This window comes from Rhinolophus hipposideros (assembly GCF_964194185.1).
Source record: "Rhinolophus hipposideros genome assembly, chromosome: 1".
Lineage (NCBI taxonomy): Eukaryota > Metazoa > Chordata > Mammalia > Chiroptera > Rhinolophidae > Rhinolophus > Rhinolophus hipposideros.
In genome coordinates, this window is record NC_138047.1 from 96,265,564 (window position 1) to 96,284,781 (window position 19,218).

The 19,218-nt window shown below is 38.4% G+C and overlaps 1 protein-coding gene across 2 annotated transcripts in view; it reads right to left on the reverse strand.

Moving 5' to 3' along the window:
- The window catches only part of LOC308497260 (cytosolic beta-glucosidase), a gene marked incomplete at both ends in the record, with an annotated part of 100,800 nt that overhangs the window by 46,961 nt on the left and 34,621 nt on the right, over nt 1-19,218 (reverse strand). The window contains 2 exons of one of the 2 annotated variants that reach the window (XM_081047731.1): nt 15,671-15,794; nt 16,508-17,304. The exons of the other annotated variant lie outside the window; for it this stretch is intronic. Of the exons in view, the coding sequence (XP_080903857.1) occupies nt 15,671-15,794; nt 16,508-17,304 (921 nt within the window). The remainder of the gene's footprint in view (nt 1-15,670; nt 15,795-16,507; nt 17,305-19,218) is intronic. 2 annotated transcript variants of the gene reach the window in all.

Consider the following 19,218-nt stretch of genomic DNA (forward strand, 5'->3'; position numbering starts at 1 on the left):
GTAAAGTGTTCTGAGAAAGGGGAGACTCATTCTAAATGGTACAGACACCATGCGGGTTGGTTGTAGGGCTGCTTCATGAACTCCCAGGTACGAAACGTCTTTCAAACACAAGAGCTACTCAAGGATATTCAATGCAGCACGGTTTATAAAAGTGAAAAATGTACATCATCTGTATCCCAAATGTCCCTCAGCAGGAGGAAAGAATACAAGTGGTCTGTTCCTATATCAGAATATTATAGATCCATTAAAAAGAATGGCTTACAGCTAAAAGTATCAACATGGATAAATCTTAAAGAATGGAATGCTGACAATGGATATGTATAGTGTGGATATGTTATATAAAGAGTGAAATGCACAATAAATACACAATAGGTTATGGAGACATGCATTTGTAGCAAGATGTATATCTAGTTCTCAAGTAGATACTTATCAACTTCAAGATCAGGGTTCTCCCCGGTGAGGGAGGGAGGAGAGGGGATTTGGGAAGGGTACAAAGGGGTTTCATCTGGATCAACAGTATTTTCTTTTTTTTAATGTAAATTATCTGTGGAAAATATTAACATTTGTTAAATCTGAGTCACCATTATATGGGTACCTATATTTTTCTGTACATCTGAAAAAACTTTTTTTTTTTTTTAAGTTAAAGAGAAAGGAAGTTAAGCTTCATTTCCCCAAAGGAGCTACTCTGGTTCTTCCCTTCTGATAATGAGATCCCTATTATGCAGTGCCTTTCCATTTTTTTTTCTTTTTTTAGCAACAGAGTCTTCCTTTCAGATGAAAAATGTTATGGATTTCTAATATACACAACCAATAAAAGCTGAGGTGCCCTGAAGCCCTGCTTTCTCTCTCTGCAACCTAACAGAGTCCCCATAGATATCTCCACAGAAGCCAAGGATCCACGGAGCACAGGTGGAAAAACTCTGATGTAAGTAATGGTGAATCCCTTTGACCCAGATGCCAGGAAGCTGAGAGCTGGTTTTCAAACTTCGTGTCAACATTTATTGTCAGGACATTTGCATTCTCCTTTTCCCTCCTGTTTCTGGCTTACCAGTTGGTATTTCTTTTTATCAGGAACTTGACTGTTGTATGGCCCATCTTCAATAATTCATAAAAATTTATTCCTCTCAACAAGTTTAAACCGGTATTTCTTAGCAGTCCTCCTTACCATTATTCTGAATGACAGAGATTTAATGGTGCTTGTTATCCAAACAATATTTTTTTAAAATGGAAGTACAAAAGGAAGATAATTTTTTTTAAAGCAGCAAGTTTCCCTTAAACAAAAAGAAAGCAATAAATGACTTATAAGAGTGAATGCAATTACACTTATTTAAAAGGGAATCCAGCATTAGGAATGTCAGAAGTTAAAAAAATGCCTTAGGCCTGTTGTGGTGATCATGTCTCAGTAGATAGAAATAACAAATCATCCTGTTGTACACCTGAAACTAATATAACGTTCTATGTCAATTATACCTCAATAGAAAATTTTTTTTCACCTCATAATGGTCTTTATTTTGTAAAATTATTTGAGGCAATAGGGTAAAATTCTACTTCAAAACAAAAACAACACAGTAAATTTCCTTAACAGCTATCTTTTGATTACACAAACAAAACAAAACCTCACAACACTGTAGATGACATCTCCTAATTTCTAAAGTTATTTTGAATGACTGCACGCCTTTTAGGGTGTTTGTTTTTTGCAATTAACTTTCATCCTTTCATGAACTCGTGAAGCACAGCCCACTTGAAAGTAGAAAAAGAACTGTCAGAAACAGAAGTTGTAACCTGGTAACATGAATCTTTTTTTTTTCAGCATTTTTTTTTAATTTATTACAAGACAAGGTAATATTTAGGCGTTCATCATTTATATCCCTCACACTGTGAACCACCCTCCCCCCATCCACTATCCCTCCGACCTCACACCGAGCCATCACATTATATATATAAAATTATAGTTGGCATTCATTAATGTTTAGCTTCTGGTGTACAATGTCGTCAAAAATAAATTCAAAATGGCTTAAAGACTTAAATGTAAAATCTATAACCATAAAATATCTAGAAGAAAATATAGGAAGAAACTTCATGGACATTACCCGGAGTAAGATTTTCACTGATATATCCCTTCGCGCGAGGGAAGTAAGAGAAAAAATAAACATGTGGGATTACATCAAACTAAAAAGTTTTTTCACAGCAAAGGAAACCATCTATAAAACAAAAAGGGATCCTACTGAATGGGAAAAGATATTTGCCAATGATATATCTGATAAGGTATTAATATCACAAATCTATAAAAAACTTAACTCAACTCCAGAAATTTTTTTTTAAAGTTAAAAAATAAGAAACATATAACTTCCATCAACTAGTGACCAACCCAAATATTCAATATGACATTTCCATGACTAATGTATTGGCACAAAAAAACTAATGAAGATATTTTAACTTTGATTTTGTGGATGCTCTTGTTTTAACATTTAGTATTAACATAAATTCATTCGTTCTGCCAGGTAATCTTATACTACACTTATGAAAATGTCAGATTTTGTTAAAGAAGCCTATTTAATAAAGCACTGCAAATGATTATTCTAATGTACCAAAGTTCAAAATAGTCGTTCCCAGAAGATTCAACATAGTCCCGCAATGTAAATATGGTTTGTCAACATGAAACACGTGTGCACAAGTTACATAGATACAGGTCTGCTGTATTTAGAGAAGCAGTGACAGTGATACCATTGAGTTGCCAGCTTTTAATATATGTCTGTAGGAGAAAAAAAATCACTTTGGGTAAAAATCACACACAATAGCAGTAACAGGCAACTTACCTTATCAGCTGAAGGACAGCTACCTAGTAAGTTGAGTCTCAGATAAATCACAGGGTTAGAGTACAATGCTAACTGTTGCTTTGAGGCCATGCATCCAGGCTGGCTAGCCTCACCTAGGACCCACACAGCCGTCACCAGGGAAGACTCCTCCATTTTGACCAGAGCACTCTAGCCAATCCTTCCTTCACACAGGGTCCAAGAGTTGCCTGGGATTGGAAAACAAATTAACTCTTCACTAGCTGTTTCCACTTGGCCTTATTCTCCCTTTAACGAAACAATTCAGCCTCCTCTTACTACGACCACTGCACTCACGACACTGGGGAGGTCAGCTAGGATGTGAAGGACAGTATGAAAGAGAAGACTGTGGGGTTGGCAGGGGGGATTTCAGGGCAAGGCAGAGATTTAAGGGAAAGCAGAATGAGGCCAAACAAAGAATGAACACTATGTCCTATGGTAATCAATTAAACCACTAAATCCATCTGCTTGCCTGAAAATATACTTATTAACTGAGATCATAAAGGGACAATAACTCTGATAAATTTTTGCAGGGAGTTTATTTTTAACACAAGACAGTTGTCAAGCCATCTTTTAAAGCAGCGTATTACATCGTTTGGGGGGATGAGGAAGGAGAGAAAACGTGGTCAGTTGAAAGAAGAATCACAAACATGATAAAATGCATGGTGAAGTTTTCATCAGGAAGGTTATGTAGCCTAAAAAGCCCAGTGAAAATAAGTCTAAAACACGATTGGATAAGAGTAAAGGTTGATGAAACACCAAGATAGATTGATTACTAATGTCAGTTGAGATGACCATCTCTAGAAACCCAGAGGAAATGAACAGACAACCCTCAGGGCTAGAAGATTTAGTTACTCATCTTCACAAAATCAGATTCAATGGCCAGCAGCATTATGACCTTGTGATCGAAAATATGCAAAGAAGGCCTCATGGAGACTCAGACGATTGTCTAAAGATATTTAAAGATTAATTCTAGAATTTCTAACAGGCAAAACGTCAACGCATTGCTTCTGAGAAAGGATGTAAGACCTGTGTGAAGTGAACCCATCCAGCAAATGCCCCGTTTATCCATAGAGCATAGTTTGGGGTCCAACAACACACAATAAACTCTTAGTTAGCCAGATAGTTAGGAAGTGAGGTGCTCCAGCTAATCAAATATATTTTCATTAATTGTTACCACATGCAGAAAGATTACAAATTTTTAAAGAATGAGAATAAATTAAAATACACTTACCACTGAAACTAAACTGATTATAATTTAATCTTTCTCTAATTATTCAGAATGCATTTCAGGGTCATCACGAGAAGCATAAATTATCAGTGCTTGATGACTGTGCAGGAAGTCACAGTTTTATTAAAATCCTGGTTAATAGATGCTGGGTAACAAAGAATTCACTGCAATAGTTATCATTTGGGGGATTTATGTGCCAGGCATTTTGCTAGGATATGAAGTATATCATTAATCCTCACCAAGAATAAAATTTTACAGATGATGAACTGATATTCATAGAGTCAGAATAACTTGTCCAAAGTTACAAAACACATAAGGGTGTGAGAGCCTGGTTTTGAATGCAGAACTGTCTCTACAGAATATTTTCTTCCACTGTGTCAAACAAGCAAGTCCTTGTTGTATAAAAGTATTCATAAAATTTGCTGCCTGTCTGCGCAAAACTTAAACAGAGTCAGTGGGTCATGTTGTGGTTTTTCCTGGAACGCTGAAGGATTTTTCTGAGCCATTCTTGAGATTGCTACCATGTATTCATGAGGGCAGCAAACTTTGGCCATAAACTATTTCTGAAGTTCTTTTGTTTTTGTGTTTTCCTCCTTTAAATGAAAGGCCAACAAACAACTTGTTTAAAGGATCAAGAACAGAGCTTGAACATCTTTGGAAGAAAAATGTTTTAAGAGACTAAATCAGCAGAGCCTCAGTCACATAACAAAATGACCTACCGATGAATGTCTATACTTAATATACACTCATTTACTCATGTTTTATAGGGCAATCTAATTTTTGTGTTTTCCCATTTATTTTTAACTATAAAACGCATTTGACTTGACTATTACTCATAAATGAACCTGGTAATTTAAAATTCTTTAAGACTTTAAGCTGGGTTTAAATCTATTAAAGAAATGAATTCCACTTGTTCGGGGAGGAAAAAAAAAAGTTATTTCATTAACGGAGGTTGAGACAGTCTTCTTCCCGTCATCTACCTTTTAGTTCCAAATGCATTAATGTTCTCCCCTGAAACGTTTGTGGCTTCTTGTTCACCTTCACTCACCAGTGCCCATGAAGTCTGCAAGGTTCAAATGTCTTTTCTTCCTCCACCCATAATAGTTTCACTTATCTCTAAAGCAGGCAGTGATTTCTATAATGAAATTTCACAAAAAGGGGAGAAATGTGGCAGAACCTTAGAATGGCACAAAATAATCTCAGGCTATGATATTGTTTCCTTAGCTAATCTCAGTCACACACAGGAGACTCTGCTGTTGCTCAGGTGACCCTATTCAAAGAGACAAGCCTTCTCCCACCCCTTCTTCTGCCCATAGCATTCATTCCCAGATAAGCCGTAAGAATTGCTTTCTGTTCCAAAAGAAACTATTTTCATCTCTCGCACCAGGCTTATATTTTCATTGCATTAGAGACAATGCTACCTAAACAGTGACTTGGGATAAAAGGAGTCCTGATTGCAGTAAAGTCCATACTTACAAGTCCAGAGGAGGGAAGCAGACTTCCCATATATGAAATCTCCACACAGAATTATGGTGGGAAGGGAATCCTGAAAATGCTACCACTTGATCCCTCCTAATTCAGGATCTCACCCAGAAACAAAAGTTTCATGCTCAAGTTAAATTTAAGGAAAGTTAAAAGTACCACACTGCCTAACTGAATTAAATTATGCATTTATGGCAAAACTTGGAAACCATACTTAACTGTCTTAAAACTTGATAGGTTAGGTAGCACGTGCCATGATGGTGTTTTGAAAGATTTCTCTGCTTGGGATTGTAACTGCCGTGGAGTTGTTCAGCCAGAGATTTTACTGAATGCTTTGGATGTATTTGTTCATTTACTTTCCTTTCTGAGATTGGATGCTTTCTACAGTAACAGTTTTAAACTTGAATCCGAGGTAACCCTTCTGATTCTGAACTCCAAGGGATAACTTTCTCAGGGGAAGAAAAGTGAGGTTCATTTTCAATATGAGTGAATAGAAGAGGAAACACCCAGATTGAAGGTCAACAAAATGTCACTTGGAACCTGAATCAATATCAGTAGAAACAGTTCATTGAAAAGCAAGGTCTAATTTTATGTCCAGATACGAAAGGTGTTCACATTTCAAAACTAAGCAGCTAGATGAGAAGAATGAACAAAATTTTTTTAAAAGACTATTAATTGTAATTCCTTAGACTTAATTTTATAGCCTAAGAAATTATCGGGAGTTCTAATAAAACATGATCCTTGACCTTCCTAGAAAGGATATTTAGAGGGTCACATAATTCTTAAACTGGAAGGAACCCAAAAGATTAGCTAGTTCAACACTTTTATTTTTAAAATGAAGAAACTGAGGCACAGAAAGGTTAACAGTATTTATATAAAAAAGTTTAAAAACTTTAACATATGCTTTAACGACTATCACAGCAAACCCAACTTTACTACTAAAAGGGTTTAATAAGCACCCACACATAATCTCAATGCATATAAACTGTTCTTATAATAATAGTCAAAGCAATTTACCATTTCTTTAAAAATTAAAAAAGCAAAATGGTGACATAAATCTAATATTTCACCGAAATTCACAGGAGTAATTCAATTTTCCTGCTCATCTAGACTCAATCTCCTAATTACTCCTTAAACATTTACTGAGTACTTACTGAATGCTAAGTATATAGCTTAAAACTCCCAAATTTTATTCTAGTCAGAATCTTGTCTTTAAAAACAGTGAATAAAATCTTTACAGACACTGTTCCTATGTATGAGTGCTTATACCTTTTAATAACCTCCATTTTCCCCTGAAAATAGTTTTCTTCCTTCCTTTCAAGGATTATAATGGGTATTGTTATCTATAATCAAAGTGCCTGTCAAGTTTCATATCTTAAATTGTCTTATTCAACAAGTACTTTGTGACAGGGTTACAGTTGTGCACGAAACCCACGAATCAGTTTTGGCACCAGTTTTTAATGTATTTATTCAAAATATTGCTAATTTTCTTCTACACAGTGTCAGACTCCCTACTGAAAAAATAACATAAGGTGTAGTTAACGAGTACTTCAGCCAATTATGAATCGGGGAGAGCTGGCAGAAACAATATTTATGTCACTGTAGAGTGACTGATCATGATAAATAATGTTGAAGTAGTAAATAGGTAAGATAAGAAGACCACAGAGAGGAAGGCTATAGAACCAGTGAGAGTCACAACGCTTAAGGTCTGATTGGCACTAGTTCAAATCCAGAAACTCATTTTTTAGTACATCCAAAGCTACCCCCACTGATGAATTTGCAAGACCTTGATTTACAGAACATAATGGCAATGTGTTAATTTATAATGGGGAATGTCGCTTTGGAAACTCACGTCAATGAGCTTCGGAAAACTCATGTTAAGTTTCCTGAGTAGGAATGGCTAACACGTGGCCATCCACATCTCCCTATTCTTTCCTTAGTCCACAGTTGTCCAACAGAATCCTTCTAACAGTTACCCAGGCAATCCCTGCAAATACTACGATAAATTCCACTAGCCTTGTTCCAAAGGAGTGCTTTTCCATTCTTAATAGGCCAGGGAGTAATCAAGTTATTTTGGTAGATCAAGAAATAACAGCTAATATAGGCAGACGCTTGAGGACCATTTCCCCTCGGCCCTGGGAAAAACCTAAGTTCACCTTCTCTCAATTCCAACAGTGTTCTCATCACCTGAACATTTCATCATTGTTTTCTCCTGGTACAGGTTCCACAAAACCATTATCTCCTCAAATTCCTGTTTTCATTTCCTTTGACTATATACCCAGAAGTGGAATTGCTGGATCAAATACTAATTCTATTTTTAATAATTTGAGGAAACTTGATACTTTTTTTCCATAGCAGCTGAACCAATTTACATCCCTATGAATAGTACACAGCGTTCCCTTTTCTCCACGCCCTCAGCAATACTTATCTTTTGTCTTCTTGATGGTAACCAAGAGAGATCTGCACTCCTATGTTTACTGCAGCATTGTTCATGATAACCAAGATATGGAAACAATCTAAGTGTCCATCAATGAATGGATAAAAAGTTGTAACACACACAAGCATACACACACACACTGGAATATTATTCTGCCATGAGAAAGAAGAAAATCCTGCCATTTGCACCAACAGGGATGGACATCATTCAGGTCATTATGCTAAGTAAAATACGTCAGACAGAGAAAGACACATACTGTACGAGACCACTTTTAGGTGGGATCTAAAAAAGTCAAACTTATAAAAACAGGGACAGAACGGTGGTTACCAGAGGCTGGGGTATGGGGGAACTGAGGGTACAAACTGGGAGCCAATAGACCAATACATTTTGGAGAGCGAATGCCCACCATAGTGATTAGAGTCCATAACACTGGAACCATAAACTTCAAAGTTGCTAAGAGACTAGATCTTAATTGTTTGCAGTACAAAATAAAATTTAAAAAAAGATAATTAGGTAACGAGATAGAGCTGCTCACTAATGGTAGGGTAATCATATTGTAGTATACAAATGTATCAAATAAACATGACGTACACCTTCCACTTAGAAAATGTTATGTATCATGATATTTCATTTAAAAAGGTCATTATCCAATTCTTCCTCTTTTTCCCCCTTTTTTTTGGACATTCCATTGACCCTACTCTTCATATGGGAAAAGTAGATTTTCTTCAGATAAATTATACTTCAATTACTTTACAGTTGTCTTTTAAGTTATAAAAATGAAACTGAGATTCTGTTTGCTGCTATACCACAACAAAAAAACCCATTGAACAGACTGTCATTAAAAATGGAGGGTACATTTGGAATGGTCTGAATTTTTTTAAGAAGGCTTCATAGTAGTCATGTAATTCACCGGGCCTGGGGTAGTGAGGAACCCTAAGTAATTAACCCCTCAGAGAAGCTGCAACTGAGAAAAGGAGCCAGAAGGAACGTCCACTGGAAGTGGCACAGCTTAAGCATTAGAATGTTACAGAAAGGGAAGATAAAGGGTGGTTTCCAGTCAGAAAGCACAAGGGCAGGTTCTCTGGTGTGTCACTGAGCTGCTTCACACAAGGGCAAGTTCACGAAACCTGTTCCCAGGAGGCGGATACATTGGGTTCTATGTCTGTATGAGGGTGTGACAGCTAAATGGTGTATGTCCCTGATCATATCAACATGTGCCTCACCTGGATAAGCCTGGTGAAAATGCTCAACAACAACGTGCGTGTGTGTGTGTGTGTGGTTGTGGGTGGGTATTATTTTGAGTATTACCAAGCACTGCACCAGTCAGTCATAGTGCCTGTTCCCTAAAATCCCTCCACTGACCACCGATCATGTCATCATGACCGTTGAGAAATGTGCAGGAAAATAAAAACCATGGCACCTGAAAACTGTAGATATTGCAAGGATCATGAGCACTGGTTCCCTCCCTTTGCAGTGGAAAACTCTGGTGAGTCCAGATGATGCATTTTGGCCAGAGAGAAAATACTTAAATGTGTACATATGTCAAATACAGGAACCATATCTAACCTTTTCAGGTTACACAGACATACATGATCCCGTTTTACTTTCACAACCGACTTTGGGTTAAACAGAATAGCAATTTGCATTCATTCCATTTACTAGGTGAGGAAGTTAATCTTCAGAGAGTCCTACTGATAACTACGCAAAGACGCGGCACTAGGACACAGGATGTAGCTCCTGTCTGCATTCCCCAGGCTCCGCAGACATTCTAGTTTGGCACGCTTCATATAGACAGTGGAAGGCAGAGGTAAGCATGCCACTGAAAGGAAATCAAGGAGAAGAACTAGGGGGAGGTCACCTGGCATGTCTCCGTCTACGAGGATCCCTGTAATGTCCGGCTGTCTAAGTTTCTGTGCGGTGTGAAACTTATGGAGGGTGGTGAAACACACATATACGGGAAATGGACTTCTTTAGGACTTTTCAAATTCCCCAAGTCTGTACACTCGAGCACACTACCCATTTTTGTGCACAGCCTTCAAATCTCATTCTTCCTTCTCCAGTCTGACGTTGAGTCCTCTTGGCCAACTGCCATCCAGTCTAGCCGGGAGCAACGATACCGAGTGAATCCATCATCCCACTCCACACAGCCCCAAAGCTGGGAGCTCTCTGTGCTCTATGAGGTGAACTGCTTCATAGGGGCGAAGTTGACAAAGGTTTCCTTTGAGAAGCACTGGAACAGTAAGTATGGAGTGGGCATCGATTCGGGTACTTGGGTCTCTCTGCTGAGCTTGCAATGGATTTTTAATTGGTTCGTTTTTCGAAAAGGTCCGTGTACTCACCTTTCAGATCTTTCCTTAATTCTTAGGATTTTTTAAATGCACGTTTTGAAAAACACAGGTGCTTAACTCATTTTGTCCAGTTAAATGGGACCCTGTGATCCGAAATTGACACAGGCAGGTGGCTGCCAGGTCTGCACTACTTTGGGAAATGGATGCATTTCTCCTTTACCGGCTCTCCGTGGGAAGGGGAAGGAGAGGGGAGGGAGAATGCTGACAGACAACAGCAGGGTGATTCTGTGCTCAGCATCTCATCTGGGTGTGATACCCAAGCTGCAAGATTTATAATCTTCCTGTTACAATGCATCAGCTCCACACTGTCAGTGAAGTCTTCAATAACTTTGATGACATCTTGCTGAGGGGTTTTGTCATTAAAAGCCTAAAGCTGGTCATTAACAAACCTTCTCGGCAATCATGTACCTGTGCTAACTCAGGCATGGACCTGACTGGAAAGTTGGGCTGGCTCAGAAACTTTCCAGAAGGCTGCAATTTTTTTTTTTTTTCCTGTGTGGGCTGTATTTCTTTAGGGAAAGAAAATACAGTTCCCAGTCATTTAATCATTTATTTCTCATTATCCGTTGACCAACTCTTCTCCGAAAGACACAACCCAATTCAACAAACATGTGTAGAACACCTACTATATGACAGGGATGATACTCAGGACTGAAGATGTAATTATGAAAAAGACACAGCTCCAGCGCTGAGAGGGTTTACACGGCCTCCCCCCTCCACTCCACACACACACACACACACACACACACACACACACACACACTATCATTTACAGAATCCTTTGGAATATGCCAGACTCTGTATTTAGACTTTATTAGCATCGTCTTGTTAATTTTTCACCACTCTTTAGAAAATAGATGTTCTTCTTATCCTCATTTTAAAGATTATATGGCTAAAGTGCTGTACTATCTAAGAATTTTCCCCACATTATTGATTATTGAGCTTGCAAGTATCAGAACCAGGTTTCAAACCCATGTCTTGTCTGACTTCCAGCAAGTTCATGTACTCCACGCAAGATGATTGGGCCTGGAAGTAGGCAAAGACCATGGGAGTCCAGGCTAAGGCAAGACCATGAGCCAAGTCAAAGGTATGAACACAGGAAGGGAAGAACACAGGCTCAAATCCCCTTTCAGGAGAAGCTCGGTCATGAGTGGAGTAGTGTCCACTGGGATTAACCTCCCTGGGCTCCTCGCCTCCCAGAAACATTCCAATTTACCCGTTTGCATGCGTGTACATCTGAACTTAAACTTGCCTGCTGGCTCTGGAGCAGCAAGGACTGATATCAATTTTATGAATAGAATAAAAATTCCTATATTGTGAGAAAAGCTTACCTATGTGAAGATAACTGCTTTCTGAACTTCTCCAAAAATTCACTTGGCAGAGCAATTTCAGCTACCCAGTTGTTTGACAGTTGTTTCTGCTGCCAATGATTTGATTTTTTTCACCTAATCAGGCAACCTCTCTGATGGAAATAAGGAATGAAGGGAGGTGCTTGCTGCTTTCTCCTTCACAGAATTCAACCATAAATAGCCAGAGGGCCAATGTTACAACACTCATTCAGAGGTTCCCCAGAAAGAATGATAGAGAAACATGCAGACATAGGGAAGTATTCTGCTATAATTTAAAGACATGGGGGTATGTGTGAAAAAAAAGTCTTGGGAGTGACATTTTTTAAATAACAAGGAAAATAACGGGAGGTGATAAATACAGAGGGTGCCAAAAAAAAATGTATACGCATTTTAAGAAAGGAAAAAACTATTAAAATTGTAATACTCAGTATATACCGATCACAAAAGATGAATACAAGTCATATGTGTGCGTGAATATACATATATATATTTGGCATCCCTGGTATATTGCTAAGAATATACATTTTGTAATAATAATAATTACTACCATTGTTTGAAGGCCTCCTGTGTGTCAGCCAATTGCAGGGGGAGGGGGATGAAATTACACAATAGCTCATTAAATAAAATCTTTACAACTATCCTACCAGGAAAAGTGTTATCTCATTTTATAGATGAACAAACTAAGAGCTTGGGAGGTTTGGACAATTTGCCAAATGCCTCTCCTGGAATATTTTGCAGAGCTGGAATGCAAACCTAGTTATAGGTTACTGCAGGTTTTTGGTGTCCTCACTGTTGCTTTACTCTTAAGCTAATTAAAACACAACCCATTTAAAGGCATTTACATAATGCAACAATTTAAAAGACATTAGCTTATTCCCCTTTTCTTCCCCTTGATATGACGCTTTCCTCTTTTTTTTCCTTTCCCGAAATAAAACAGAAACGTTACTTTTTATTGCTCAGTTAATTGCTGTGGGATTTTGCCCAAAGAGATCAGTAAGGCCTCTCTGTGGATGCCCGTGATCCAACTCAAGTGGCCTTATACGCCCATCCATACGTGTGATGTCGGAGGGAAGGCTTTGTTCCTGAGAATCACAAAGCCATCATCCATCTGACTCCCTGGGTTCTGGCAGGTTCTCACCTGCAGCACTTCCCACGACTGTCTTCCTTGGCCTGTTATTATTTTTAATTGCTCATGGGGTGCTTTTTACTAGTAAAATTCTCTCCAAACAAGACCATTAGTGCTACCTCAGAGAAGTCTCAGGAAATCAATTAGTAACTACAACTCTACTCCTCTGACTAGAGGCAGGATATGGGATGTCTGAGTTTTGCCCAAGGTCATAGGGTCTGTCAGCTCTTGCAGAAGCAGCATGAGGCACTTCCAAAGAATCTATGGGAGCCCAGAGTACCAAAGGTGAGGAAAAGGTTCTGTGTTGTAGGGCAAACAAGCACCCTGAGTCAGAATGCTCTGAACTTCCAGATCTTATCAATCACCTAAATAGCAGTAGTAACAATAAGACACACACTCCACCTTGTTTCAGGAAACATTACTTAATGTTTCAGGAAACATTAGTAACTTTGTAGTCAGGAGCAAGTGACTTAGCCTCTTTGAAACTCGGTTTTCTCGTCTGTAAAACAGGAGCAATGACCTGTTTTGAAAATGAAATGAGATGGTATCAACTAAGACTCTGTTTGTCCCAAGTGATAGAAGCCCAGTCAGAATGAAGCAAAGCACAAAGAGCGCTTAATTATAAGTAAAAGTAATGTCTCTCAAAAACATGCACGTAGCTGGGCTTGAGGAAACACTGAAACTAGAGGCGCAAATGCTATCTGGGGATGCTTTCCCCATTTCTTGTGACCATTTCCTCTGATACACCTGCAGCTCCCCTTCTCACTACTCTTAAGCTGACGGGGCAGGACACAACCACCAATGGCCCCCAAAGTTACATCCCCCGCCGACCCAGGCTAAGAGGCAAACAAACTGATCGGTCTAAATTCTAAATCCCAAGAAAGATCTGAGATTGGCCCAGCTCGTCATGTGCCTACATCTAAACCAATCAATTATCTATTGACAAGGAGCAATATTTTATTCTACGATGAATAAAATGGCTGTCCCTGTGGTAAGCCCAAGAATAGGGGGAGGTGGGTATTTTGTAGGAGAAAGAGGATTAGCTACTAGAAAAGACAGTTTCACCACAGATGAAATAGTTGGTGTCCACTGCAAAAATATATGCATGGAAAATAGCTACCATTCTACCCAGTCAAGAATAGATATGCTTATGTATGGGTTTCTTTTTTTTTGTCAATATGTAGATTTCTGCACATTTTGAAAGGCTACATTTCTTTAAAAGCAAAACAAATACAGTATTATGTTAATTATAATGAATATAGATCATAAAATGTTAAGAATCAGAAGAGACCATAGAAGCTGTAAACAACATTTTAAGTGAGTAATCCTTTTTCCACGGATTTAAAGACAATAGAAAAGAAACAAGTTGAAAAATGGGATTTTGTTCCCAAACCCTATTGTCCTTTCCTGTCCCTCAGAAACCCACATCTTCTTACATTTTCCACTCTCGCCTTCAGTTACTTTTCTATCTTTAACTTGTCTTAAGTTGGGGGTCTCCAGATGAGTTTTTAGCATTAAAGATCTAAGGGACTGTATAAAGTACTTGGAACTATTTCAAAGAGCAATTAAATGTGCTTATATGGTTATCGATAAACAGAGCACCAAACTGGGGAAGAAGAAAGCCGATTTCTGTTTTTCTCTCCGCCCCCCCCAAAAAAAAATAATTTTGGACAAGTCATTCATGGTCCCTGTGTCATCCATACATCTACCTGATGGTAAATAGCCTACTAGTCTCTTAGGGTGAAGCTGGAACCATCGATGAATAGGTCCATTTACAGGGAGGCCTGGGGAAGAGTCAGAAAACGAGATTCCCCTTTCTTATTAGAATGTGAATTCTCATCTAGAGGAAGAATCTGTTTTGCACATATAAGACAAAATAATTATTTTGCTTGGGACAAATCGTAGAACTCTAATTACCCTCTACCAATAAACTCCAGGCCTGCGTGAGGCATCAAGTCAACACATTTTAGGTTTTAAAAAGATAGAGCCTGTGTCACTTTCCAGAATTCTTTCTGGCTGATTCCAATATATTACTAATTCATTTTTGAAAGAATAGTTTAATGACCTTTCAAATAGAATGATGGGAGAGAAGTGTGTCTATCATGGTAACAAAAGAAAAAAAAATTGAAAGTCTCATTTCACATTGCATTTTGTTATTACATCATTCTTCTGTAGGGAGGAGAAAATAAAGTTACAAAGCAACAGTATTCCAAGTGGTAGCTAAAAGGGGGGAATTAACTGGTATAGAAATGTGTGTTGCCAGTTAAAGATCATTCCTTCACATTTGTTTTCAAATATGAAAGTAATTCCAAGGGGGAAAAGGAGTTAGCAGAATATCAATATTGTCTTGAAACAAAACTCACAGATTCTGTAGGACACAAAAATATTCTAACTGGGCTGTTTGGTTACAGCTTAAATAAAACATACATTAATCAAAGACTCATGCCACTTTAAAGTTTATTATACAAATGCTTAATTTTTGTCCTTTAGAAATTCTATCAATTCATTTCTTGGTAGTTAAGATAGTAAAATACGCAAATAAGCATGCTCTAATTGGTCAGTGCTAATCTTTTTGTAATAACTAATGTTCTCTCCCAACAGCCACCACTCCTCCTATTCATGTCACCTTCACTGAAGAATCACAAAACGTTGAAGACAGTGGCTTTTTACTTGATTAAAGTTCAGGAGGTTGAAGCTAGGCCCAAATCCTCACCTTCCCCTTTCCTAAATACTTTTTCTCCTCTCTTTAATTACATGGCTTTACACTGATTTACATGAATTTCAGCTTTCAAACTCATTGGTCTTTGCTGAATGCAAATAAGCACATACGTTTGCACAATTGATCTTTCATCATTTCAAATGGTACCTTTGAACAGTTCCTGAAATGTCTGTCTGAAATATTCCCAGCGCTGAGTGTCATCGAGAGATGCGGGGTCACCCTGGGGAAACCCATTCTCAGTGATGTAAATTACAGGGTTATTATACGTATCCTGAAACAAGAGAGCAGAAGTTTTATTCCAAACAGATGTAAAAAAAAAAAAAATGCTCATAAAATAGGTGCATTACCCTCTATCTTCTCTAAGCTACAACGCAAAACTAGTTTTCATCAAATTGCACTGACCCCATTAACTGAATTTTCCACACACTGACCTTTTATGACTAACAATGGAAAAGAAAAACTGTGCAAATGTCCATGAAGACAGTCAAATGACTATTATAATGAGAAGACAGAAATATCATTCTTCCATCGCATCTGTTGATTGCCACTGCTCCTTAACCCTTTGGTCTTGCCAGTAGCTACACTCTCTATTCCCCCACTGGAGGGGTCCTAAAACTGATAAATTGAAATTTTAACTTCAGCTAGCTAGATGCCATCCAGCATGACAGAGACCCAAAAAGGATCCAGCTATTTCAACCTTTAATATGCTTTTTCATAATCACAGTCATGAAAAATGTCCAAGCTATACCTAGAGCCACAGATGACTTGAATGGTGAAGCCCAACGTTGACCATGGTTTTGAAGCCTTTTATCAGCTCATTGCCCCTCACCAGTTTATACTCCAATCTTCTCTTCGCAGGCACACAAAAGTATCTGCTATTTTAGGTTCTCATGCACACATACATATGCTTGTCTTCCCATCTTCATATCTTTGGGTGTACATAGACACAAACAAATGTGCTGGTAAAAGGTGAAATACATTTACCTTAATGTAGTTCAGTAGTTTACGTAGTCCCCATGGCACCACACAGATCCAATCCAATTTTATCCAAGATGGGTCTGGGAAAATTTCAATCTCTACATCCTGGAGAAAACTCAGTTCTCCTTTATCGTTCTCCCGGTACTTGACTAAACGACTTGAATAATACTGCACAGCAAAGAAATCAGCTGTGCCTTTGATCATTCTCTTCTCTTCTTCTGTAAATTCTGGAAGCCTTGATGATGGATAGCCTTGCTTTTTACTCATGGAGGCAATCTGAGACTTGACAACTTCAGGATAATCGCCATCAATAAATATGGGTTTCGCAAAGATATCCAAATGGAAAGCCATGGCCCTTTGAGCAGCTTCCTGGTCAGATGCTGAGTTGGGATCTGCTGGTTCCACCCAGCCAGCAAAAAGTTCCAGGGACACCATACCCTTCTGCCCTTTTCGGAATAAGGAATCGTAGCTGTGCCAGGATCTGGCATGGGCCTTAATCAAATTATGAGTTGCCTGATAGCCTCCGGTTCCGGGGTGAAGCACACAAGGAGGAAACACACCAAAGTCATATGTCAACAGGGCAAATAAATTAGGCTCATTTATGGTGATCCACTGTTTGACTCGATCGCCAAACGTGCTGAAGCAAAACTGGGCATATTCATCAAAGGATTCTATGATGGCCTCTGACAACCAACCTCCTTGGTCTTCCAAAGCCTGAGGCAAATCGAAGTGGTAGAGAGTCACTATGGGTGTCACCCCATTTGTTAACAAATCATCAATGATCTTGTTGTAATAGTCAATTCCTAGGAGAAAAGAACAAGAAGATATACAGAGAAAAGTTATTTTTCGTATGTTGCCAGTAACTTTCCAAAGGGAGAGGATCGGGAAGAATGTTCTAAATAACTTTTATTCAAAATAAAGCTTATCACTTCCTACATATAATCAATTAAAGGCTGGGAGGAACCGTGAAGACTTCCAAGGAAGACTGGCTGATCAGGCAGTGAGAGCTTGATGGGATGACATGACTGAAAGGCATATGTTCGGGCAAGTTGCTATCACGTAACTTTGTGCTGTGGCCACGCATGGAATTTTATTTATTTGTTTGTATTTGTGATTTGTCTCTTAAGTCCACTAGAATGTCAAGCCCATGACAGCAGAAGTGTGTCGATCTAGTTTACCTCTACATTTCCCAAAGCCTGGAACAGTACCGAAAATTTGGTAGATACTCGATAAATATTATATTTGTTGAGTGAATGAATAAATAAATCTCAATGGTATTAAATACACAGTAATGGATTGAAGCCAGATATCTGTGTTCATGCTTTTCAGGATCCTTCAGTCTCAAAAAGTCTAGAAAAAGAGACCCACTGAGCATGAACAAGAAAGAACTCAGCATCCGTCCCGGGATGTGGGCTCCGTGGGCAGTTAGGACATTAAGGAATACCTGGTTGGGGTGTCTGCTCCTAACCTCTGACACAGTCCCTGGGAATCCCCCTGGCTCTGGCTTTCGGCTGATTTTCCCAGCACTGCGTGTGGCAAGAGAGAGCTTATAGGATTGTGGTAGAGTTCAAAAGAATGTTATTAAGTTGGAGATGCTATACTTCAGAAACCAATGCCAAGAACATGTTGGGTCCAACCTAACGATGATACTTAACTTGGAAGAGACTTTCTGAGGAGAGGCTGATATTAGTACTTCATGTGATCTGATATCTAAGACTATGGAGGCAGCCTTTGCTTACAAGAGAGAAACTGTCCTCTCTTTCGAAAAGTTGTTTCCTGGATAATAATTATAATTTCATACGTAGAATTGTGTTGCATTCAAAGTTTGCCTAGGAACAGGGTCTCTTTCCCTTTTCTTAAAAACTTGGTATCCTCCAATTAAAAAATAACAATTATTTTGTATGTGTTTCATTCAATCAATCATTCACTTATTCATTCCTTAAATGCACATTTATAGAGAAGCTACTATATGATGGAGTTACAATCATAAGTAAGATAAACACTGCCCTTATTCTCAGGGAACTTAAAATTTAGTGAGGACTCCAGATCATTTCATAAACACAAACATTACAGTATTACTAGTAAAAATAAAGTACAGAATGCTATTTAAGCCTGTGAAAAGGAATACCCATCACAAACTCAGGGCATTTGAGAATTTATTTTGAAAGCAATGCAGCATGATGGTTTCCAAAGCAAACTATGGTGCCAAGCTACCTAAATTCTATCCCAACTCCTTCGCTACTGTCTCAACAACCTTGGGCAAGTTACTTTATCTTTCTGAGCTATCTTTCCCTTCTGTAAAATGTGGACAACAATAGCAAACTACTTCAATAATCGTTATGAGAGTTTAATGAGTTGATAAATTGAACATGCTTATGACAGTTCTTGGCCTAAGGCAAGGGGTTGGTACAGGTTAACTGTCATTCTAATAATAATTATTATTGTTACTGTTGTCAGTGACATCTAAGCTGATACTTTAAAAGATGAATGTAAATGACCCACATAAGGCAGAGAGGAAAGAGTGATCCATGAAGAGAAAAAGGGAAATAGCAAATGTGCAAAAGACCAAAGGAGGTGTGGAAATAAAAACACCACCCGAATGTGAACAAAGCTTGATATAACAAGGGAGTCAGCCATCATCCCCTGCATTCGGCAGATACTCAAAGGCTTTCTTTGAGGGAAAGCTTTAGAGTGAAAAGAAAAGGAGGCGCCTTCAG